The sequence below is a fragment of the Chiloscyllium punctatum genome, chromosome 12, assembly GCF_047496795.1.
Source record: "Chiloscyllium punctatum isolate Juve2018m chromosome 12, sChiPun1.3, whole genome shotgun sequence".
Taxonomy (NCBI): Eukaryota; Metazoa; Chordata; class Chondrichthyes; order Orectolobiformes; family Hemiscylliidae; genus Chiloscyllium; species Chiloscyllium punctatum.
In genome coordinates this window covers 69,051,072-69,076,001 of record NC_092750.1, presented here as the reverse complement: position 1 = coordinate 69,076,001, position 24,930 = coordinate 69,051,072, and the positions used below count along the sequence as shown (strand labels likewise).

The 24,930-nt window shown below is 42.0% G+C and overlaps 1 protein-coding gene across 1 annotated transcript in view; it reads right to left on the bottom strand.

Annotated features, from left to right (window-relative positions):
• dnah1 (dynein, axonemal, heavy chain 1) overlaps positions 1-24,930 on the bottom strand; it is a 425,483-nt gene that overhangs the window by 253,201 nt on the left and 147,352 nt on the right. Inside the window, exons 27-28 of the mRNA XM_072582714.1 lie at positions 21,860-22,000; positions 9,507-9,670 (exon numbers count right to left, since the gene is read on the bottom strand). Of these exons, the coding sequence (XP_072438815.1) occupies positions 9,507-9,670; positions 21,860-22,000 (305 nt within the window). The remainder of the gene's footprint in view (positions 1-9,506; positions 9,671-21,859; positions 22,001-24,930) is intronic.

Genomic DNA, 24,930 nt, shown 5'->3' with positions numbered 1-24,930 from the left:
TATATAAAATGCGGAGGAATGGGATTGTGGGAGACAGAGCAGTTTGGATCAGTAATTGGCTTGCTGAAAGAAAACAGACGGTTGTAGTTGATGGAATATGTTCATCTTGGTGTCCAGTTACTAGCAGCGTACCGCAAGGGTCGGTGTTGGGTCCACTGCTGTTCGTCATTTTTATAAATGACCTGGATGAGGGCTTAGAAGGGTGGGTTAGTAAATTTGTGGACGACACGAAGGTCGGTGGAGTTGTGGATAGTGACAAAGGATGTAATAGGTTGCAGAGAGACATAGATAGGATGTAGAGCTGGGCTGAGAGGTGGCAAATAGAGTTTAATGTGGACAAGTGTAAAGTGATACACTTTGGACAGAGTAATCGGAATTCAAAGTACTGGGCTAATGATAGGATTCTTGGGAGTGCAGATGAGCAGAGAGATCTCGGTGTCCATGTACACAGATCCTTGAAAGTTGCCACCCAGATTGACAGGGTTGTTAAGAAGGCATACAGTGTTTTAGCCTTTATTAACTCAGAGATTGAGTTCCGGAACCAGGAGATTATGCTGCAGCTGTACAAAACACTGGTACGGCCACACTTGGAGTATTGTGTACAGTTCTGGTCACCACATTATAAGAAGGATGTGGAAGCTTTGGAAAGGGTGCAGAGGAGAATTACTAGGATGTTGCCTGGTATGGAAGGAATGTCTTACGAGGAAAAGGCTGAGGGCCTTGAGGCTGTTCTCGTTAGAGAGAAGATTGAGAGGTGACTTAATAGAGACATACAAGATAATCAGAGGGTTAGATAGGGTGGACAGGGAGAGCCTTTTTCTAAGTATGGGAACGGCAAACACGAGGGGACACAACTTTAAAGTCGGGAAGATGGGTATATGACAGATGTCAGAGGTAGTTTCTTTACTCAGAGAGTAGTAAGGGTAGTGTTGTGGTTCTGTTCGCCGAGCTGGGAATTTGTGTTGCAAACGTTTCATCCCCTGTCTAGGTGACATCCTCAGTGCTTGGGAGCCTCTTGTGAAGCGCTTCTGTGATGTTTCCTCCGGCATTTATAGTGGCTTGTCTCTGCTGCTTCCGGTTGTCAGTTCCAGCTGTCCGCTGCAGTGGCCGGTATATTGGGTCCAGGTCGATGTGTTTGTTGATAGAAACTGTGGATGAGTGCCATGCCTCTAGGAATTCCCTGGCTGTTCTCTGTTTGGCTTGCCCTATAATAGTAGTGTTGTCCCAGTCGAATTCATGTTGCTTGTCATCTGCGTGTGTGGCTACTAAGGATAGCTGGTCGTGTCGTTTCGTGGCTAGTTGGTGTTCATGGATGCGGATCGTTAGCTGTCTTCCTGTTTGTCCTATGTAGTGTTTTGTGCAGTCCTTGCATGGGATTTTGTACACTACATTGGTTTTGCTCATGCTGGGTATCGGGTCCTTCGTTGTGGTGAGTTGTTGTCTGAGAGTGTCTGAGCCACTCTCAGCATGAGCAAAACCAATGTAGTGTACAAAATCCCATGCAAGTACTGCACAAAACACTACATAGGACAAACAGGAAGACAGCTAACGATCCGCATCCATGAACACCAACTAGCCACGAAACGACACGACCAGCTATCCTTAGTAGCCACACACGCAGATGACAAGCAACATGAATTCGACTGGGACAACACTACTATTATAGGGCAAGCCAAACAGAGAACAGCCAGGGAATTCCTAGAGGCATGGCACTCATCCACAGATTCTATCAACAAACACATTGACCTGGACCCAATATACCGGCCACTGCAGCGGACAGCTGGAACTGACAACCGGAAGCAGCAGAGACAAGCCACTATAAATGCCAGAGGAAACATCACAGAAGCGCTTCACAAGAGGCTCCCAAGCACTGAGGATGTCACCTAGACAGGGGACGAAACATTTGCAACACAAATTCCCAGCTCTGTGAACAAAACCACAACAACGAGCACCCGAGCTACAAATCTTCTCCCAAACTTTGTAGTAAAGGTATGGAATGCTTTGCCTTCAACGGTAGTAGATTCACCAACTTTAAGTGCATTTAAGTTGTCATTGGACAGGCATGTGGACGTACATGGAATAGTGTAGGTGGGATGGGCTTCATATTAGTATGACAGGGCGGCGCAACATCGAGTGCCGAAGGGCCTGTACTGAGCTGTAATGTTCTATGTTCTATGATCCCCTGGTTTGATGGTAATGGCACAGTGGCCTAAATGCCGGACCATGATGTTGCAAATTGTGCTGCAGTATGATTTGGCTGCTGTTGATGACCTATAGTGCCTCATGAATGCCCAGTCTTGAATTGCTAGATCTATTTGAAATCTGTCCCATTTAGCATGGTGATAGTGCCACACAACAACAATGAAGGATATTCTTTGTGTGAAGGCAGGTCTTCATCTCCCCAAGGATTATGCAGCAGTCACTCTTACCAATGCTGCCACAGACAGATGCATCTGCAGCCAGCAGGTTGGTAAGGATGAGGTTATCCCTCTTGTTGGTTTCCTTAACCTCTGCCGCAGACCTAGTCCAGCAGCTGTGTCCTTTAGGACTTGACCAGCTTGATCAGTAGTGCTGCTGCTGAACCAGTCTTGATGGTGGGCATTGAAATCCCCCACCCAGGATACATTTTGCTCCCTTGCCACCATCAGTGCTTCCTCCAAGTTTTCTTCAACATGGAGGAGTGCTGATTCATCAACCAAGGGAGGATGGTAGGTGGTAATCACCAGGAGATTTCCTTGCCCATATTTAACCTGAAGCTATGAGAATTCATGGGGTCCAGAGTCAATGTTGAGGACTCTCAGAACAACTCAATCCTGTTTGTATCCCACTGTGCCTTCCTGCTGGGTCTGTACAGCCCATGGAACAGGACATATCCAGGGCTGGTGATGGTGATGTCTGTGACATTGTCCATAATGTATAATTCTCCAAGAATGACTATATCAGGCTGTTGTTTGACTAAGTTGTGAGACAGCTCTGCTAATTTTGGCACTAGCCCCCAAATGTTCATAAGGAAGTCTTTCCAGGGTCAACAGGGTTGTTTCTCCCATTGTCTTTTCAGGTGTCCAGGTTGATGCCAGGTAGTCTGTCAGTTTCATTTCTTTGTTGAAACTTTGTCATGATTGATACAACTGAGTGGCTTGAGAGATTATTTCAGTGGGTGACGAGAGTCAACCATATTGCTGTGGCTCTGGAGTCACATCAAAATGCCAGACCAGGTGAGCATGGTAGATATCCTTCCCTGAAGGACATTTGCGAGTCAGTGAGTTTTTCTGAATGATCGACAATGGTTTCGTGATTATCAGTAGATTCTTAATTCCAGATTTTTTTTTATTGAATATGAAATAAAAGGAAGGAAGGAGAATGGCAGCATTGATCAAATATACTGTTGTGGTTCTGTTCGCTGAGCTGGGAATTTGAGTTGAAAACGTTTCGTCCCCTGTCTAGGTGACATCCTCAGTGCTTGGGAGCCTCCTGTGAAGCGCTTCTGTGATCTTTCCTCCGGCATTTATAGTGGTTTGAATCTGCCGCTTCTGATTGTCAGTTCCAGCTGTCCGCTGCCATGGCCTGTATATTGGGTCCAGGTCGATGTGCTTGTTGATTGAATCCAGTAGATGAGTGCCATGCCTCCAGGAATTCCCTGGCTGTTCTCTGTTGGCTTGTCCTATAATAGTAGTGTTGTCCTAGTCAAACTCATGTTGCTTGTCATTTGCGTGTGTGGCTACTAAAGATAGCTGATCGTGTCGTTTCGTGGCTAGTTGGTGTTCATGGATGCGGATCGTTAGATGTCTTCCTGTTTGTCCTATGTAGTGTTTTGTGCAGTCCTTGCATGGGATTTTGTACACTACATTGGTTTGCTCATGATGGGTATCGGGTCCTTTTGTCCTGGTGAGTTGTTGTCTGAGAGTGGCTGTTGGTTTGTGTGCTGTTTTGAGTCCTAGTGGTCGTAGTAGTCTGGCTGTCAGTTCAGAAATGTTCTTGATATATGGTAAAGTGGCTCGTCCTTTGGGTTGTGGCATGTCTTCATTCCGTTGTCTTTCCCTTAGGCATCTGTTGATGAAATTGTGGGGGTATCCGTTTTTGGCGAATACATTGTAGAGGTGTTCTTCTTCCTCTTTTTGCAGTTCTGGTGTACTGCAGTGTATTGTGGCCTTTTTGAACAGTGTCTTGATGCAACTTTTTTAATGTGTGTTGGGGTGGTTGCTTCATAGTTCAGGACTTGGTCTGTGTGTGTGGCTTTCCTATATACCTTTTGTGGTGAATTCTCCGTTCGGTGTTCTCTGTACCATCACGTCTAGGAATAAGAGTTGGTTGTTCTTTTCTTCCTCTCTAGAGAATCGGATTCCTGTGAGTGTGGTATTGATGATCCGGTGTGTTCTCTATTTCTGTGTTTTTAATGATTACAAAGGTGTCATCCACATATCTGACCCAGAGTTTGGGTTGAATTTGCAGTAAGACTGTTTGTTCTAATCTTTGCATTACAGCTTCTGCTATGAGTCCAGAGATGGGTGAGCCCATGGGTGTGCCGTTGGTTTGTTCGTATATTTGGTTGTTGAATGTGAAGTGTGTTGTGAGGCACAGGTCCAGTAGTTTGAGTATGCAGTCTTTGCTGATAGGTTCACCGTCTTGTTGTCTGTTCTGTATGTCCAGTAGGTTGGATATTGTTTCTGTGGCTAGGGTTTTGTGAACAGTGGTGAACAGTGCCATTGCATCGAATTAGACCATAGTTTCTTCCTTGTCTATGTGTATATTTCTGATGTCCAAGAATTCCCGTGTTGACTGTATAGAGTGTCTGGATCCGCTGATCAGGTGTTTCACCTTTACAATGTATTCGCCAAAAACGGATACCCCCACAATTTCATCAACAGATGCCTAAGGGAAAGACAACGGAATGAAGACATGCCACAACCCAAAGGACTAGCCACTTTACCATACATCAAGAACATTTCTGAACTGACAGCCAGACTACTACAACCACTGGAACTCATAACAGCACACAAACCAACAGCCACTCTCAGACAACAACTCACCAAGACAAAAGGACTCGATACCCAGCATGAGCAAAACCAACGTAGTATACAAAATCCCATGCAAGGACTGCACAAAACACTACATAAGACAAACAGGAAGACAGCTAACAATCTGCATCCATGAACATCAACTAGCCACGAAACGACACGACCAGCTATCCTTAGTAGCCACACACGCAGATGACAAGCAACATGAGTTTGACTGGGACAACACTACTATTATAGGACAAGCCAAAAGAGAACAGCCAGGGAATTCCTAGAGGCATGGCACTCATCCACTGATTCAATCAACAAGCACATCAACCTGGACCCAATATACAGGCCACTGCAGCGGAATTGACAACTGGAAGCGGCAGATTCAAACCACTATAAATGCCGGAGGAAAGATCACAGAAGTGCGTCACAGGAGGCTCCCAAGCACTGAGGATGTCCCCTAGACAGGGGACGAAACGTCTGCAACACAAATTCCCAGCTCAGTGAACAGAATCACAACAACGAGCACCCGAGCTACAAATCTTTGCTCATATATACTGTTACAATGCTGGGAAGGGATAGTTTATTTGAGGGTTTAAAGATAGAATCATTTTGGCTCAAATTAAAGATTGTAGAGGAGCTATTACATTTCTGACTACATACATAAGCCTATCAAATAATGAGAAAGAAAATAGAGGAATGAACTTTTGAGAAGATGCAGGAATTTTAGAGAAGCAACAATGGGAGTTTCAATGGTCCTAATAGATACAAGGAAAATAATAATGTTAAAAGCAAAAAGGAGAGGAATTTCAAGAGAAACTTTCCGATCAGTATGTTTCTGATTCAATGAGCAAGGAAGTATTTCTAGATTTAGTACAGCATAGGAACATGAAGTGGGGTAAATAAAGCATATTTTAATTGGGGAGCATTTGAAAAACAATGATCAGAAAATCATTAGCTATACCATAGTTTGGAAAAACAAAGAGAATTAAACGTGAAAATGATATATGTTAAAACTGTTAGGAGGCAGATTGGAAACTTAAATTGTACACAACACTTGCCTTCCTTATCATAATTATGGTGTACCTCAAAGCATTTAAAGGTAGCGTTTTGAGTCCAGTGACCTGAGGAAGGGTCACTAAACCTGATATGTTAGCTCTGATTTCTCTTCACAGATGCTATCAGGCTTGCTAAGCTTTTCCAGCAACTTATGTTTTCGTTGCTGATTTACACCATTTTCAATTCTTTTGGTTTTTAGTTAAAGGTAAAACTGACCTACCACAAGAAAAAATATTTCATATGGGAATGACCTGCCATATAGTAAAGCAATTGTTCACAGACTGTGCTGGGAATCTGGATAATTAGTATGTATGCATAGAATGTTCAGCGCAATGGCATTATGTTAATCATGTGATGTTTGATCTTGTACCTTGATTTGTTCCTTACCATTTCAGAAAACTGCTGTCTATTGCTACCAAATTTACAAAGACTATTTACTAATTTTCTTTTCTGAAAGGATTTAAACATTGCATTATGGCAGCTTAATGTTCCAGAATACTAATGCTACAGGAAGGATAGAAAGGGAGGCAAGAGAGGGGGAGTGTGGAGGGGGTGTGTGTGGCATTTTTGATAAGGGATAGCATTACAGCTATGCTGAGGGAGGATATTCCCGGAAATACATCCAGGGAAGTTATTTGGGTGGAACTGAGAAATAAGAAAGGGATGATCACCTTATTGGGATTGTATTATAGACCCCCTAATAGTCAGAGGGAAATTGAGAAACAAACTTGTAAGGAGATCTCAGCTATCTGTAAGAATAATAGGGTGGTTACAATAGGGGATTTTAACTTTCCAAACATAGTCTGGGACTGCAATAGTGTTAAAGGTTTAGATGGAGAGGTATTTGTTAAGTGCGTACAAGACAATTTTCTGATTCAGTATGTGGATGTACCTACTAGAGAAGGTGCAAAACTTGACCTGCTCTTGGGAAATAAGGCAGGGAAGGTGACTGAGGTGTCAGTGGGGGAGCACTTTGTGGCCAGCGACCATAATTCTATTAGATTTAAAATACTGATGGAAAAGGATAGACCAGATCTAAAAGTTGAAGTTCCAAATTGGAGAAAGGCCAATTTTGACAGTATTAGGCAAGAACTTTCAAAAGCTGATTGGGGGCAGATGTTCGCAGGTAAAGGGACGGCTGGAAAATGGGAAGCCTTCAGAAATGAGATAACGAGAATCCAGAAAAAGTATATTCCTGTCAGAGTGAAAGAAAAGGCTGGTAGGTATAGGGGATGCTGGATTACTAAAGAAATTGAGGGTTTGGTTAAGAAAAAGAAGGAAGCATATGTAAGGTATAGACAGGATAGATTGGGTGAATCCTTAGAAGAGTATAAAGGAAGTAGGAGTATACTGGGACTGGGTGGGTTACACTTTGGAGAGTCGGAGTGGATTTGTTGGGCCGAAGGGCCTGGTTCTACACTGTAGGTAATCCAGTCTAATCTATACTTAAGAGGGAAATCAGGAGGGCAAAAAGGGGACATGAGATAGCTTTGGCAAATAGAATTAAGGAGAATCCAAAGGGCTTTTACAAATACATTAAAGACAAAAAGGTAACTCGGGAGAGAATAGGGCTCCTCAAAGATCAGCAAGGTGGCCTTTGTGTGGAGCCGCAGAAAATAGGGGAGATACTAAATGAGTATTTTGCATCAGTATTTAGTGTGGAAAAGGATATGGAAGATATAGACTGTAAAAAAATAGATGGTGACATCTTGCAAAATGTCCATGTTACAGAGGAGGAAGTGTTGGATGCCTTGAAACGCATAAAAGTGGATAAATTCCCAGGACCTGATCGGGTGTACCCGAGAGCTCTGTGGGAAGCTAGAGAAGTGATTGCTGGGCCTTTTGCTGTGATATTTATATCATCGATAGTCACAGGTGACGAGACTGGAGGTTGGCAAACATGGTGTCACTCTTTAAGAAGGTTGGTAATGACAAGCCAGGGAACTATAGACCAGTGAGCCTGACCTCGGTGGTGGGCAAGTTGTTGGAGGGAATCCTGAGGGACAGGTTGAACATGTATTTGGAAAGGCAAGGACTGATTAGGGATAGTCAACATGGTTTTGTGCGTGTGAAATCATGTCTCACAAACTTGATGGAGTGTTTTGAAGAAGTAACAAAGAGGATTGATGAGGGCAGAGCAGTTCATGTGATCTATATGGGCTTCAGTTAGGCGTTCGACAAGGTTCCCCATGGGAGACTGATTAGAAAGGTTAGATCTCATGGGAGAATTAGCCATTTGGATACAGAACTGGCTCAAAGGTAGAAGACAGAGAGTGGTGATGGAGGGTTGTTTTTCAGACTGGAGGCCTGTGACCAGTGGAGTGCCACAAGGACTGGTGCTGGGTCCTCTACTTTTTGTCATTTACATAAATGATTTGGGTGCGAGCATAAGAGGTACAGTTAGTAAGTTTGCAGATGACACCAAAATTGGAGGTGTAGTGGACAGCGAAGAGGAATACCTCAGATTACAAAAGGACCTTGACGAGATGGGCCAATGGGCAGAGAAGTGGCAGATGGAGTTTAATTCAGATAACTGCAATTTGGGAAAGCAAATCTTAGCAGGACTTATACACTTAATGGTAAGGTCTGAGGGAGTGTTGCTGAGAAAAGAGTGCAGGTTCATAGCTCCGTGAAAGTGGAGTCACAGGTAGATAGGATAGTGAAGAAGGCATATGGTCTGCTTTCCTTTATTGGTCAGAGTATTGAGTACAGGAGTTGGGAGGTCATGTTGTGGCTGTACAGGACATTGGTTAGGCCACTGTTGGAATATTGCATGCAGTTCTGGTCTCCTTCCTATTGGAAAGATGTTGTGAAACTTGAAAGGGTTCAGAAAAGATTTACAAGGATGTTGCTAGTGTTGGAGGATTTGAGCTATAGGGAGAGGCTGAACAGGCTGGGGCTGTTTTCCCTGGAGCATCGGAGGCTAAGGGGTGACCTTATAGAGGTTTACAAAATTATGAGGGGCGTGGATAGGATAAATAGGCAAAGTCTTTTCCCTGGGGTTGGGGAGTCCAGAACTAGAGGGCATAGGTTTAGGGTGAGAGGAGAATGATATAAAAGAGACCTAAGGGGCAACTTTTTCACGCAGAGGGTGATACGTGTATAGAATGAGCTACCAGAGGAAGTGCTGGAGGCTGGTACAATTGCAATATTTAAGAGGCATTTGGATGGGTATATGAATAGGAAGGGTTTGGAGGGATATGGGCCGGGTACTGGCAGGTGGGACTAGATTGGGTTGGGATATCTGGTCGGCATGGACGGATTGGACCGAAGGGTCTGTTTCCTTGCAATACATCTCTATGACTCTATGACTCTGTACTTGTTTCATTTCAGGAAGCTATGTGGAAGAACCACTTGACTTCTAGTACACTGGATAATGATGGTGGTAAACCACTCGTCTCTGTTGCAAACCATTTAAACTGATCTAATAATAAAACAAGCATTTACCGAAGCTGGCTGATCCATTCAAAGTCATTTTCACTTTGAACATTTTCCTCCAGAAGGTTAGCCACTACGTCCTTGGCATGTACTTCAATCACAATCAGTGCTGATAATATTGTTCTTTGCATTCTCGTCAGCTTCCCTCTCACGAGACTCACCAAATCATTCAGCTATTGATTTCGAAAAAGAAATTTTGAAGTCATACAAAAGAAGCATAAGGCTAATCAGCATTCAATACTATAGCAGTACCTGAGAATTGTGAGGAAGAATCAGCACTTGAGATAAATATTAAAAATTAATTAAAATGTTAACAAAATTAAGAGTGAACAAAACCAAACCCAGGTAGTAAATGGCCTAGAATGTTTGAAGGAAGTTGGGAAGGAGAGGTGCAGGGACAATTATTATTTTCTGAAATTTTTAGAAGCAGGCACAGTACCAGAGTATGGCTGTGAACGAAATATTTGTCCAAAGTCGGGCAAAAGAGATAAGCTAAGAAAAAGCTGTTAGCTTAACATCAGTTGTAGGGTATTCGAACCAGGTGAGGAGGGGTGAATCGGCACCCTTCTTTTCAACCTCCACAAGAGCCTGCAACAAAGGTTTCTGCTCTTTTTAACGTGGGGCTATACTTCTCTCCAATTAAAATGAGTTTACAAATTTTCCATGTAGCTGCAGTGAGATAATGTTTTCATATACAATTTTATTATCTGCTAACTCTGAGAAAAAAGACTCAATGTCAAGCATACACACAGGTGCAAATTTAAAAAGGGACAGTATCCCATACAAAAAAGATTTTAAAATATACTGCTTATAGTACTTAGGGAGTCCTTAAGGTGTAAGATTTTAAACTGAAACTACGATTGTTTAATTGATGTCTTGGATGAAGTCATAGAGTCAGAGTCTTATGGCAAGGAGACAGGCCCTTTGGCCCAAACTGGTCCTTGGCAATCAAAATGTCAACCTACGCTAACACCATTTCCTTGCACTTGGCCCATATCCTTCTAAACCTTTTCTATCTATGTATTTGTATAAATGTTTTTTAAATGTTACAGGGAGAGGTTGAATAGGCTGGGCTGTTTTCCCTAGAGCCTCAGAGGTTAAGGGGTAACCTTTGAGAGGTTTATAAAATCATGAAGGGCATGGATAGGGTAAATAGACAAGGTCTTTTCCCGGAGATGGGGGAGTCCAGAACTAGAGGGCATAGGTTAGGGTGAGAGGGGAAAGATATAAAAGAGACCTAAGGGCTAAATGTTTCATGCAGAGGGTGGTACGTGTATGGAATGAACTGCCTGGGGAAGCCTGGTGGAGGCTGGTATAGTTGCAACATTTAAAAGTCATTTGGATGGGTATATGAGTAGGAAGGGTTTGGAGGGATATGGGCCTCGTGCTGGCAAGTGGGACTAGATTGGGTTGGGATATCTGGTCGGCATGGGATGGGTTGGACCAAAGGGTCTGTTTCGTGCTGTACAACTCTCTATGACTCTAAATGTTGTGTTATGACATGGGGTAAACCCCTCTGCTAATTTAAAGCCAACAAACAAAAGCTCACCTCGCATCATATTCTGTTGAAATTCAAGAGGCAAAGAATTATCCCAGAGGTCACTATTTAAAGTGAAAATTAACAATTTTATTTCTTAACAACTTTTTACTCTCTCTTAAACCTATCTTTACCTCCCCACTCCACAATATTGATCCAATTAAAACCCCGATTAAGATTTACAAACTAAATTCAAATTTCAAAGCCAGCCAGCTGTTGAATCTTCTCTTTGTACCTTCCTCTGTAGATTTTCCTCGATCATCTTTTCTTCAGTATTCTGCCTCACAAGCTTCCCTTTGAACAGGTACCCTCAGAGGGCTATTTGGCTAACAGTCTATACTTAGAGTCATAGAAATGTACAGCATGGAAACAAACCCTTCGGTCAACCCGTCCATGCCAACCTAATCTAGTCCCACCTGCCAGCAACCAGCCCATATCCCTCCAAACCCTTCCTTCCTATTCATATACCCATCCAAATGCCCCTTAAATGTTGCATTTGTAATCAGCCTCCACTACTTCCTCTGGCAGCTCATTCCATACACATACCACCCTCTGTGAAAAAGTTGCCCCCTAAGTCTCTTTTATATCTTTCCCCTCTCACCCTAAACCTATGCCCTCTAGTTCTGGACTCCCTGATCCCAGGGAAAAGACTTTGCCTATTTATCCTATCCATGCCCCTCATAATTTTGTAAACCTCTATAAAGTCAACCCCTCAGCCTCCGACGTTCCAGGGAAAACAGCCCCAACCTGCTCAGCTCTCCGTATAGTTCAAATTCTCCAACCTTGGCAACATCCTTGTAAATCTTTTCTGAACTCTTTCAAGTTTCATAACATCTTTCTGATAAGAAGGAGAGCAAAATTGCATGCAATATTCCAACAGTGGCCTAACCAATATCCTGTACAGCTGCAACATGTCCTCCCAACTCCTGTACTCAATATTTTGACCAATAAAAGAGAGCATACCAAACGCCTTATTTACTATCCTATCTACCTGTGACTCCACTTTCAAGGAGCTATGAACCTCCACTCCAAGGTCTTTTTGTTCAGCAACACTCCCTCGGACCTTACAATTAAATGTATAAGTCCTGTTAACATTTGCTTTCCCAAAATGCAGCACCTCGCATTTATCTGAATTAAACTCCATCTGCCACTTCTCAGCCCATTGGCCCATCTGGTCAAGATCCTGTTGTCATTTGAGGTAAACTTCTTCGCTGTCCACTACACCTCCAATTTTGGTGTCATCTCCAAACTTACTAACTGTACCTCTTATGCTCGCATCCAAATCATTTATGCAAATGACAAAAAATAGAGGGCCCAGCACCGATCCTTATGGCACTCCACTGGTCACAGGCCTCCAGTCTGAAAAACAAGCCCTCCACCACCACTCTCTGTCTTCTACCTTTGAGCCAGTTCTGTATCCAAATGGCTAGTTCACCCTGTATTCTGTGAGATTTAATCTTGCTAACCGGTATCCCATGGGGTACCTTGTCGAACACCTTACTGAAGTCCATATAGATCACATCTGCTGCTCTGCCCTCATCAATCATCTGTGTTACTTCTTCAAAAAACTCAATCAAGTTTGTGAGATATGATTTCCCACACACAAAGTCATGTTGACTATCCCTAATCAGTCCATGCCTTTCTAAATACATGTACATCCTGTCCCTCAGGATTCCCTCCAACAACTTGGACGGCATGGTGGCTCAGTTGTTAGCACTGCTCCCTCATAGTGTCAGGGACCCAGGTTCAATTCCTGCCTCGGGCAACTATCTGTGTGCAGTTTGCATATTCTCCCCGTGTCTGCATGGGTTTCCTCCGGGTGCTCCGGTTTCCTTCCACAGTCCAAAGATTTGCAGGTTAGGTGAATTGGCCATACTAAATTGCCCGTAGTGATTGGTGCACTAGTCAGGGTGGGTTGCTCTTTGGAGGGTCGGTGTGGACTTGTTGGGCCAAAGGGCCTGTTTCCACACTGTAGGGAATCTAAAAATAACTTTCCCACCACCGATGTCAGGCTCATTGGTCTATAGTTTGCTGGCTTGTCCTTACCACCCTTCTTAAACAATGGCACCAAGTTAGCCAACCTCCAGTCTTCTGGCGCCTCATCTGTGAATATCGATGATACAAATACCTCAGCAAGAGGCCCAGCAATCACTTCTCTAGCTTCCCACAGAGTTATAAGGTACACCTGATCAGGTCCTGGGGATTTATCCACTTTTATCTGTTTCAAGACATCCAGCACTTCCTCCTCTGTAATATGGACATTTTGCAAGGTGTCACCATCTATTTCCCTACATTCTATATCTTCCATATCCTTTTCCACAGTAAATACTGATGCAAAATACTCATTTAGTATCTCCCCCATTTTCTGCAGCTCCACCTTGTTGATCTTTGAAGGGCCCTATTCTTTCCCTAGTTATCCTTTTGTCATTAATGTATATGTAAAAACCCTTTGGATTCTCCTTAATTCTATTTGCCAAAGCTATCTCATGTCCCCTTTTTGCCCTCCTGATTTCCCTCTTAAGTATACTCCTTCTGCCTTTATACTCTTCTAAGGATTCACTCAATCTATCCTGTCTATACCTTACATATGCTTCCTTTTTCTTAACCAAACCCTCAATTTCTTTAGTCATCCAGTATTCCCTATACCTACCAGCCGTTCCTTTCACCCTAACAGGAATACACTTTTTCTGGATTCTCGTTATCTCATTTCTGAAGGCTTCCCATTTTCCAGCCGTCACTTTACCTGCGAACATTTGCCCCCAATCAGCTTTTGAAACTTCTTGCCTAATACCATCAAAATTAGCCTTTGTCCAATTTAGAACTTCAACTTTTAAATCTGGTCTTTCCTTTTTCATTACTGTTTTAAATCTAATAGAATTATAGTCGCTGACCCCCACTGACACCTCAGTAACCTGCCCTGTCTTATTTCCCAAGAGTAGGTCAAGTGTTGTACCTTCTGTAGTAGGTACTTACACATACTGAATCAGAAACTTTTCTTGTACACACTTAACAAGTTCCTCCCCATCTAAACGTTTAACACTATGGCAATCCCAGTCTATGTTTGGAAAGTTAAAATCCCCTACCATAACCACCCTATTATTCTTACAGATAGCTGAGATCTCCTTACAAGTTTGTTTCTCAATTTCCCACTGACTATTAAGGGGTCTATAATACAATCCCAATAAGGTGATCATCCCTTTCTTATTTCTCAGTTCCACCCAAATAACTTCCCTGGATATATTTCCAGGAATATCATCCCTCAGCACAGCTGTGATGCTATCCCTTATCAAAAATGCCACTCCCCCTCCTTTCTTGCCTCCCTTTCTATCCTTCCTGTAGAATTTGTATCCTGGAACATTAAGCTGCCAGTCCTGCCCATCTTGGAAGTTCTCTCCCTAACTGTTCAAAATGTCCAGTGTTATACCCCAAAGCATCGGACCATTTCATTGTTTTAAGGTCATCAAAACACCAAATTCAAATTTGATTGGATTTTGGTATCTGGGGCATAGATTAAACTGCTTGGCCAAATGTGAATTGTTTTTGTATCATCGTAACTAGCTGCATTATTGGTTCCACAGTCAAATGCTACATTTTAAATTCTTTCAGCACATTCTGTGCCTCTCTACGTCCGTGCCAGCTTCCAGTCTCTCTTAAAAGTACAGTACACACCTACACCTTCTTAACAGTTGTTAATGTACCTGCCTCAACAACTTCTACCGGTAGCTCATTCCATATGTGTACAACCCTCTGTGTAAAAAATGTTGCCCCTCAGGTTCCCTTTTATTCTTTCTGCTCTAACCTTAAACCAATGTCCTTGAGTCTGTGATTCTCCAACCCTGGGAAAAAGACTGAGTGCATTCACCCTGTCCATGCCTCTTATGATTTTATATATTTCCATAAGATTCCTCCTACACTGTGAAGAAAGAGGTTCTAGCTTGTCCAACCTCTACCTATAACGCAGACTGTTGAGCCCTGGTAATATACTTGTAAATTTCTTCTGCACTCTTTCCAGTTTAATAACATCCTTCCCATAGCAAGGTACCCAAAACTGAACAAAAATTCTAATTGTGGCCTCACCAATGTGCTGTACAACTGCAACTTAACTTCCCAACTTCTAAACTGAATGTTCTGACTGATGAAGGCCAGTGTGCCAAAAGCCTTCTTCACTGCCCTGCCTACCTGTGACTCCACTTTCAGAGAACCGTGCACTTGAGCTTCAAGGTCCCTCTGTTCCACTACACTCCTTAAGGCCATACGATTCACCATGAAACTTTTATCTTGAATTGACTTTCCAAATTGCAAGACTTCACACTTATCTATATTAAACTTCATTTGCCATTTCTCAGCCCACTTCCCCTGCACTGGAATTATCCTTGATTTCTCATTGTTCTGATGTTCTTTTTTAATCCATATAGTCACTGGGCACTCTTCCTACTTAAGAAGTAGAGAGAGATGTTTTCCCAGCTGATTTCAGTTCTGCAGTCCAAAATCTATCTTCTTCCATCACAGCTAGCTGTTTGAAATACAAGCTTGTTTGTGTATTTCCAAGCCTAAGTTTATTGTCTGCAAGCTTGATAATTACAGGCGATATTTTCATCTCCAAAATGTGAATATCATCGAATGCCTTTTTGCACTTTCTGAGGGTCTTGCTCGTTGGTTGCAGTGCCTTTGGATGAAGTGTTATTTTCAGCTTGGCTGTCTGTTGGCAAATCCATTTTGATTTTTAATCAACCCATTACATGTCTGGGGCAGGTAGGACATAAACCTGGGCTTCCTGGTCCAGTCAAATCCACTTTGAAACTCAGTCACTTGTGCTTCGGTGATGTCTGTGGCCATTTAAGTCAATGTTTTTAGTTGCTTTTAAAAAATCATTTCAGTCCATTAAAGCCCCAAGTGTCAAATCAAACAATGAAATTAAAATTCAAGAGTTCATATTTTACATTACCATCAAAGAGTTAACCCCAGGATGACATAAGAGAAGTTTCAGAAAGGCACAAGCTGTTAAGAGAAAAAGCATGAATTTGATAAATTTAATTGAGGTATGAGGGTCAGCTAAAGGGAAATATATTTGCATTTGAATTTTCAGAAGGCATTTGATAAGGTGCCATTCGGTCACTTGTTATAAATACATGGAAACTTTCAATTATCATGGGACTCTGTTCAGTACTTAAACACTGATTTTGCAAACATTAATTTTTATCAATTTTGGAGAAGACTTGTGGTTTAGATTGTAGATCAGATTGTAAATTTGCTCGCTGAGCTGATAGATTTGTTCTCAAACATTTTGTCACCATGCTCGGTATCATCATCAGTGAGCCTCTGGTGAATAGCCCTGTTTGCTATTTATCTGTCTCGGTTTGTTGTGGTAGATGATGTAATTTCCAATTCTGTTTTTGGAGAGGTTGGTAAATGGGGTCCAAATCTATATGTTAATTAATGGAGTTCCAGTTTGAATGACAGGCCTCTGGGAATTCCTGTGCGTGTCTTTGTTTAGCCTGTCCCGGGATGGATGCATTGTCCCAGTTGAATTGGTGTCCCTCTTCGTCTGTGTGTATGGATACCAGTGATAGTTGGTCTTTTGGTGGCTAGTTGGTGTTCATGTGTCCTGGTGGTGAGTTTCCTGCCTGTTTGTCCAACGTAATGTTTGTTGCAGTCCTTGCAGGGTATTTTATATATGATGTTCGATCTGCTAGTTGTTGGTATAGGGTGCTTTAAATTCATCAGGAGCTGTTTCGGTGTGGTGCTAGGTTTGTGGGCTACCATGATGCATAACGGCCGGAGTTGTCTGGTCGCCATCTCCGAGATATCTTTGATATATGGCAGGGTGGCTACAGTGTCTGGGCATGTTGTGTGTTCTTATCTAGGTCTGTTGTTCAGGAACCAGCTGACTGCGATTATTGGGTACACATTGTTCCTGAATACATAGTGTAGGTGTTTTTCCTTGTCCTCTCATAGTTCCTGGGTGCTGCAGTGTGTTGTGGCTTGTTTAAATAATGTCCTGATACAGTTTTGTTTGTGGGGTTGGGATGATTGCACCTGTATCAAGATTAGAGTGGTGCTAGAAAAGCACAGCAGGTCAGGCAGCATCCGAGGAGTAGGACATTCGACGTTTCAGGCAGGAGCCCTTCATCAGGAATGAGCCAGCTGAGTATCTGGTCAGTATGTGTGGCTTTCCAGTACACACTGGTCTATAGCTCTCCATTGGCTTTTCGTTCGACTGTGACGTCCAGGAAAGGGAGTCTGTTATTGTTCTCTTCCTCTTTGCAACATGGTAGCCCACAAATCTACCACCACACTGAAAGAGCTCCTGATGAATTTATAGGACCCTGTACCAAGAACCAGCAGAATGAACAATCATATACAAAATACCCTGCAAGGACTGCAACAAACATTACATTGGACAAATGGGCAGGAAACTAGCCACCAGGATACATGAACACCAACTAGCCACCAAAAGACATGACCAACAATCATGATTAACATCTCAAATCTGGGCATTCATGAGGTGTTGTGCGCAATCAGTAGCATCAAAATTGTTTTCCAGCGTTATCTAATTTTATGGCCTGGCATCTTTGTAAACTCTACCATTGCCGTCAAAGGGGCAGCTATGGTGCAATAAGAAATGTGTAAGAACAAGCCTTTTGCCTGAAATGTCAATTATCCTGCTCCTTGGATGCTGCCTGACCTGCTGTGCTTTTCCAGCACCACACTTTCGACAGTAATAGTAGCACAAGCATTCTTTGACATTGCAGATTGGCACAAGAGGTGAAGTCATATGGTATCAGAGGTGAGCTGGCAAGATGGATACAGATCTAGCTTAGTCATAGAAGACAGAGGGTAGCAGTGGAAGGATGCTTTTCAGCATGGAGGGTTGTGACTAGTAGTGTTCCATAGGGATCTGTGCTGGGGCTTCTGCCATTCATGGTCTACGTAAATGATTTGGAGGAAAATGTAGCTGGTCTAATTAGTAAGTTTGTGGATGATACAAAGAGTGGTAATGTTGCGGATAGTGAGGAGGACTATCAGAGGATACAGCAGGATATAGATCAGTTGGAGGCTTAGGCAGAAAAATGGCAGATGGAGTTTAATCCTGACAAATGTGAGGTAATGCATTTTGGAAGGTTAAGTACAAGTGAAAATTATACAGTGAATGGCAGAACCCTTAGGAGTATTGATAGGCAGAGGGATCTGGGTGTGCAGGTCAACAGATCAATGAAAGTGACAGCGCAGACAGCTGAGGTAGTAAAAAAGGCCTAGGGCATGCTTGCCTACATTGGAAGGGGCATTGAATATAAGGATAAACAAGTTGTGCTGCAGCTTTTCAGAACTTTAGTTAGGCAACACTTGGAATATTGAATCTGGTCATCACATTACCAGAATGAAGTGGATGCTTTGAAGCGGGTATAGAAAAGGTTTACCAGGATGTTGCCTGGTATGGGAAATGTTAGCTATAAAGAATGTTTGGATAGACTGGGTTTGTTTTCAGTAGAACGCAGGAGGTTGAGAGGCGACCTAAAATAAGTTTATAAGATTGTGAATGGTATGGATAGAGTGGGAAGTATGAGGCTTTTTTCCATGATGGTGGGGTCAATTACTAGGGGACACAGGTTCAAGGTGCGGGGGGGGGGGATGTTTAAAAGAGATGTGTGAGGCAAGTTCTTCAAACGAAGGGTGATAAGTGTCTGGAGCATGCTGCCAGAGGAGATGGTGGAAGCAGACATAATAGCAGCATTCAAGAAGTACCTGGACAAATACATGAATAGGAAGGGACTAGAGGGATACAGATCATGTAAGTGAAGACAGTTTTAGTATGGAAGGGCAAAATGTGTTATTGCAGGCTTGAAAGGCCGAGGGCCTGTTACTGTGTTGTATTGTTTTTTGTACTTAAAAGCAAGATGTCAACTTGGTACAAATGGAGTTCTAAACAGCGGAAAAACATTTTATAGACAGAACTAGGCAATTCCATATCCAACAGATTAAATCAACACACTGTAATCCTGACCACATCCAATCATATATAATGGTTAACAAATAAACTGATAAAACAGCAGGAGCAAATCCTTTAATGATTGCAGAGTTCAGTCTGTCAATACACAACAAAATGGCTGAAGTACTTTCAACCACCTTCAGTTAGATGTACCAAGTAGATGATCCATCTCTACCTCCTTCTGAGCTCCCCATCACTACAGGTACCTACCGGCAGCTAATTTAATTTAGTCTATATGGTATCAATATAAAGCTGAGTACATTGGATCCAGCAAAGACAATAGGTTCTAACAACATTTCAGCTGTAGCGCTTAAGACTGTGCCCCAAAATTAGACATTTTCTCAGTCAAGCTTTTCCAGCACAACAACAAAAATAGCATCTGTGCACTAACATAGTTCATTGAGTTGTGCCCTGTCTACAAAAAAAAGGACAAATCCAATCTGCCAATTATTTCTCCATCAAACTGCATTATCAGCAAAATGATGAATGATATCAATTGACACAGTCACCAAAAACCTGACGTCTCATCTGTTTACATATAAACAAAATCCCTCTCAAAATCCTTTTCATCTCTGTACCAAACCAAACTGATTGGAGCCTGGCCCGGTTTATTACCCCTTTGAAAAAAATTCAGATTTTGTAAAGCTCACTGAACTCCAGACCTCATTAAAGTTTGGTCAAAACATGAACAAATGAGCTGAGGTTAGAGTTGCGTTCCTTGACATTAAAGCAGCATATGACCAAACATGGTATCAGGGAGCCAGAGAATCAAGGGAAAACCTCTCCACTAGCTGAAATCATATCAGACACAAAGGGTAGATAAATGGTTTTTGGAGGTTAATCCTCTTAGCCATGGATATTGCTTCAAAGATTTCTTAGGGTAGTGTTATGGACTAGGCCAGACCACTCAAAACATTATTAAGCAGGCAGCCTCAGAACAAAACTTTGCAATTTGTTTCAGTAAGTGTACAGTGAAAATTACCCAGAATAAGATAATTAGGTTGACTACTAGATTTTAACTGAAAATGTGTTGCTGGAAAAGCACAGCAGGTCAGGAAGCATCCAAGGAGCAGGAGAATCGACGTTTCGGGCATGAGCCCTTCTTCAGGAATGCTGAAGAAGGGCTCATGCCCGAAATGTCGATTCTCCTGCTCCTTGGATGCTGCCTGACCTGCTGAGATTTTCCAGCAACACATTTTCATCTCTGATCTCCAGCATCTGCAGTCCTCAATTTCTCCTACTATATTTTAAAACAGACAAAAATTTATTCACAAAATTACACAATGAAACACAAAGAACAGAATAAAGAACCCCTACAGGACTCAGCCTATCCAACTAGACTTAATTATGCTGTTCCGAATATACACAACAGTCCCAATAACAAACTCCTTTTAAAAACCAGTATAAGTGGAACACATGCTTATAGGTTGAAGTTGAGGGCAGAAGATGGAGAGAGAGAGAGAGAGAGAGAGTTTCCACACAGCTCCCTGTTGAATGTCTCACCAGCTCGGACTGAACTAAAACTGTTCAGCTCAGGCAAAAAGCTGACCAGTCTCCTTTCTTCATACAGGTCACTTCTAAAACATGGCCACTTTAGCTTGAAGCCTCATCTGTTTACATATAAACAAAGGGCCTCTCAAAATCCTTTTCGTCTCTGTACCCAGTTTATTACCCCACTGAAAAGCATCAAGGACAGAGTCTCCTTGAGCCAAGGAACAGCTTTTAGAAAGAAAAAGGGACTAGCTTTGTGACAGTACTGTCCTAAACATCATCAGTTTCTCCATTAATGGCTTTATCTCCAGCGATTCAGAAATGGGATGTTCATTGGTGATTGTACAGTATTCAACACCATTTCTAATTCCTCAGATAGTAAAGCAGTCTGTCTCCCAATGCAAAAAGACATGGAAAATATTCAGGCTTGGTCTGATAAATGGTGAACAACATTTGTACCATAAGAATGCTAGGTAATGACCACCTCAAACAAGAGAGAATCCAACCATCTTCCCATGACATTTAATAGTCATACTATCACTGATTCTTTCACCAATAACAACTTGCATTACCTTTGAGTAGAAATGAACTGGAATAATCATATAAATACTCTGCCTGCAAGAACAAATCAGAGGTTTGGTGAGTGAGTGACTCACCTCCCAACTTCCCAAAGTCTTTCCACCACATACAAGGCATAAATCAAGAATGACAGAATACTCCACATTTATCTGAATGAATACAGCTCTAACAACACTCAAAAAGGTAAACTTCATTCAGAACAAAATAGTTTGATTGGTCTGCAACCCATTCACTGCTTTAAACACTTATTTACTCCACCAGTGCCAGCACACATGACAGCACTGTTTACCAATTACAAGATGTATTGCAGCAATTTATCAATTTGGCAACAGTCCCATCCCGTGAACAGATTTTGTTTTGAAAAGGCCATTCTTTCCTCTGATTGACCTTTTGTTGTGGTTTCTCAGTCCAGCACTCTTGTTTAATTGTTTACTTTAGAGTAGGTGTCCTGAGGCAAGAGTTTCAAGAAAAACAACTAGTTAAACACCAAGGATATAAGAATCAAGCATTAAGGGTTTTCAAATTATTGGAAGTCTTGTAAGTAAACTCATTTGTGAAACGACCAAAATAAAGTGGTACTATTACCACTTTAATATTTATCTCTGCATATTACTGTTATTACTTGTTTTGAGGTAACATTTGTACTTCACAGTCAATTACTGTGAAATTGAGGTCAGTACACGCAGATAATGATGCAAGAAATGTTACAACCCTGCATACATGCACAGTAGTCATTCCATTGCATCTACCAGTAGCCAACACACAAACCTGACTGCCAAGCTTTGGGAAGAGTCTGCTTTCCAAATCTCCAATCTGTAGCGCTTCAGATACCTCCATGGTCCAGAAGGTCTGGCAGCCTGCAATAACAACTTGACCAGGCCAGATCAGGACCCATTCTGCACGATTGGTCTGTATAAATAAGCATTGTATCAGTGTATACATAGGGTTCATTATTTAATAATAATCAGACAGTCCCAACTGGCAGAATCAGAGGCTGATTTAACATTTAAAAAGACCTCAGAACTTAACAATTCTGCAAATACAATTTCAATGACCAAGTGAAAAATCACACAACACCAGGTGACAGTCCAACAGATTTATTTTGGAAGTATGGGCTTTTGGAAGTATGGGCCTTCATCAGGTAGCTGTGGAACAGGATCATAGGGCATAGAATTTATAGCAAAAGATTACTGTGTCAGTTGCATGACACTGTCATCTTTTCTTATAAATTTTATGTGTTATGATCTTGTAGCACAGTTACTTGATGAAGGAACAGCGCTCCAAAAGTTAGTGCTTCCAAATAAACCTGTTGGACTATAACCTGGTGTTGAATGACTTTTAAGTATGTTCACCTCAGTCCAACATTGGCACCTCCATACAATGACCAAGTGGTCATTGGATTCTATTGCATTGGCTCCAACAGAAGACAGCAGAAGCAGACAGCAAATACAATAGGTTTCTTTCAAAGAAATAATATTTTGGAATATACTATACAAGTAATTTGAGTCTTAACAGGTGGGATCTGTTTAGGAGGAACAGGTGACTTTGTTGCTAAAGTTCTCTGCCACTGGCAGGGGTAATTTCATATCAGCATCTGTCATAGATTAATTGATAGAGATTGATTGCTATGATGATGAGAAAGTAAACCAGATGGACCGTGATTTTATTTTCTGGGGGTTCTTATAGAGTCATAGAGATGTACAGCATGGAAACAGACCCTTCATCCAACCTGTCCATGCCGACCAGATATCCCAACCCAATCTAGTCCCATCTGCCAGCTCCCGGCCCATATCCCTCCAAACCCTTCCTATTCATATACCCATCCAAATGCCCCTTAAATGTTGCAATTGTAACAGCCCCCACCACTTCGTCTGGCAGCCCATTCCATACACATACCACCCTCTGTGTGAAAAAGTTGCCCTTAGGTCTCTTTTATATCTTACCCCTCTCACCCTAAACCTATGCCCTCTAGTTCTGGACTCCCCAACCCCAGGGAAAAGATTTTGCCTATTTATCCTGTCCATGCCCCTCATAATTTTGTAAACCTCTATAAGATCACCCCTCAGCCTCCAACACTCCAGGGAAAACAGCCCCAGCTTGTTCAGTCTCTCCCTATAGCTCAAATCCTCCAACCCTTGGCAACATCCTTGTAAATCTTTTCTGAACACTTTCAAGTTTCACAACATCTTTCCGATAGGAAGGAGACCAGAAATGCACGCAATATTCCAACAGTGGCCTAACCAATGTCCTGTACAGCCGAAACATGACTGCCCAATTCCTTTACTCAATATTTTGACTGAGAAAGAGAGAGCATACCAAACACCTTCTTCACTATCATATCTACCTGCGACTCCACTTTCAAGGAGCTATGAATCTGCACTCCAAGGTCTCTTTGTTCAGCAACACTCCCTCGGACCTTATCATTAAGTGTATAAGTCCTTCGAAGATTTGCTTTCCCAAAATGCAGCACCTCGCGTTTATCTGAATTAAACTCCACCTGCCATTTCTCAGCCCATTGGCCCATCTGGTCAAGATCCTGTTGTAATCTAAGGTAACCCTCTTCGCTGTCCACTACACCTCCAATTTTGGTGTCATCTGCAAACTTACTAACTGTACCTCTTATGCACGCACCCAAATCATTTGTGTAAATGACAAAAAGAGGACCCAGCACCGATCCTTGTGGCACTCCATTGGTCACAGGCCATACTCCTAAGAGATTTGTCTCAATGAACTTTATCTAACTGAAAATAAACAGTTGTGGACATAACTTGACTTTATTGATGCTTTTATTTGAAGATTCTTTTCTTTATACTTTCACAGGATGTTGGTGTCGCTGACAAGCCATTATTTGTTGTCTATCCCAAGTTGCTCTTGAATTGAGCAGCCAACTAGGCCATTTCTGATGGTCTATGAAGAAAACCACAGTTTGCTATAGATCTGGGGGTTCACATGCAAGCCAGATTAGGAAAGACGCCAGCCTTCCTCCTTTAGTGAAAAAGCTGAGTTTGTACCATTGAGAATCGTTGGTAGTTTCATGGTCATCATCTCTGAGATTACCTTTCAATGTCCTGATTTTATTTACTAAATTCAAATTCAACTAGCTGTCATGACAGTATTTAATTCAAGTCCCGAGAGTAATAGTTGGTATCCTGGAATATTGACTCAGTAATATTACCACTCTGCCACCATCTCCCCTAAAGATTAAGAACATTATAAGATACAGCATAAAGAAGTAGAGTGGAGAGCAGAATGGTTGGGGGAGCCACAAGATGTGGCAATCTGCAATACCATTACATAGTTGCCAACACAAAGTGTACTTAACAGACCAGATGAGGTTTGCCTTCTTATTTAGTCATCTGTAGTGATATTACATTCTGCTAAAATTAACAATGCTGAATATTTGTTTGGGAAGTAAATAGGAGCATTTGATTCTATGGGGCATGAATTAGTAATCGGAAAAATTTGAATTGACTTATTAAAATGATAAGACCAACAAGATCCACTTTGCTATGAATTCAGTTAAGTGTATCTTAAATCATACCTTGGGAAGTGTGGCTTCTTTAAGGACCACTAGTCTGCATCTGTGACAGGTTTTGCCTGAGTGCAGCCAGTGGTGGCTGCCTCAGGCCAAACTAGTATTACAAACAGTAATTCAAACTGATGTTACATTCCTTATTAGTATAAGCAAACACCTTTGGATATCTTGACATTTGTCAATAGGATGGGAGTTTTAAAAACATTTTAAATATTTATGATTTAACCTATTTTTCTAATCAAGCAAATGACTTCTTCACTACTCTGTCTACCTGCAACTCCATCTTCAAGGAACTATGAATCTA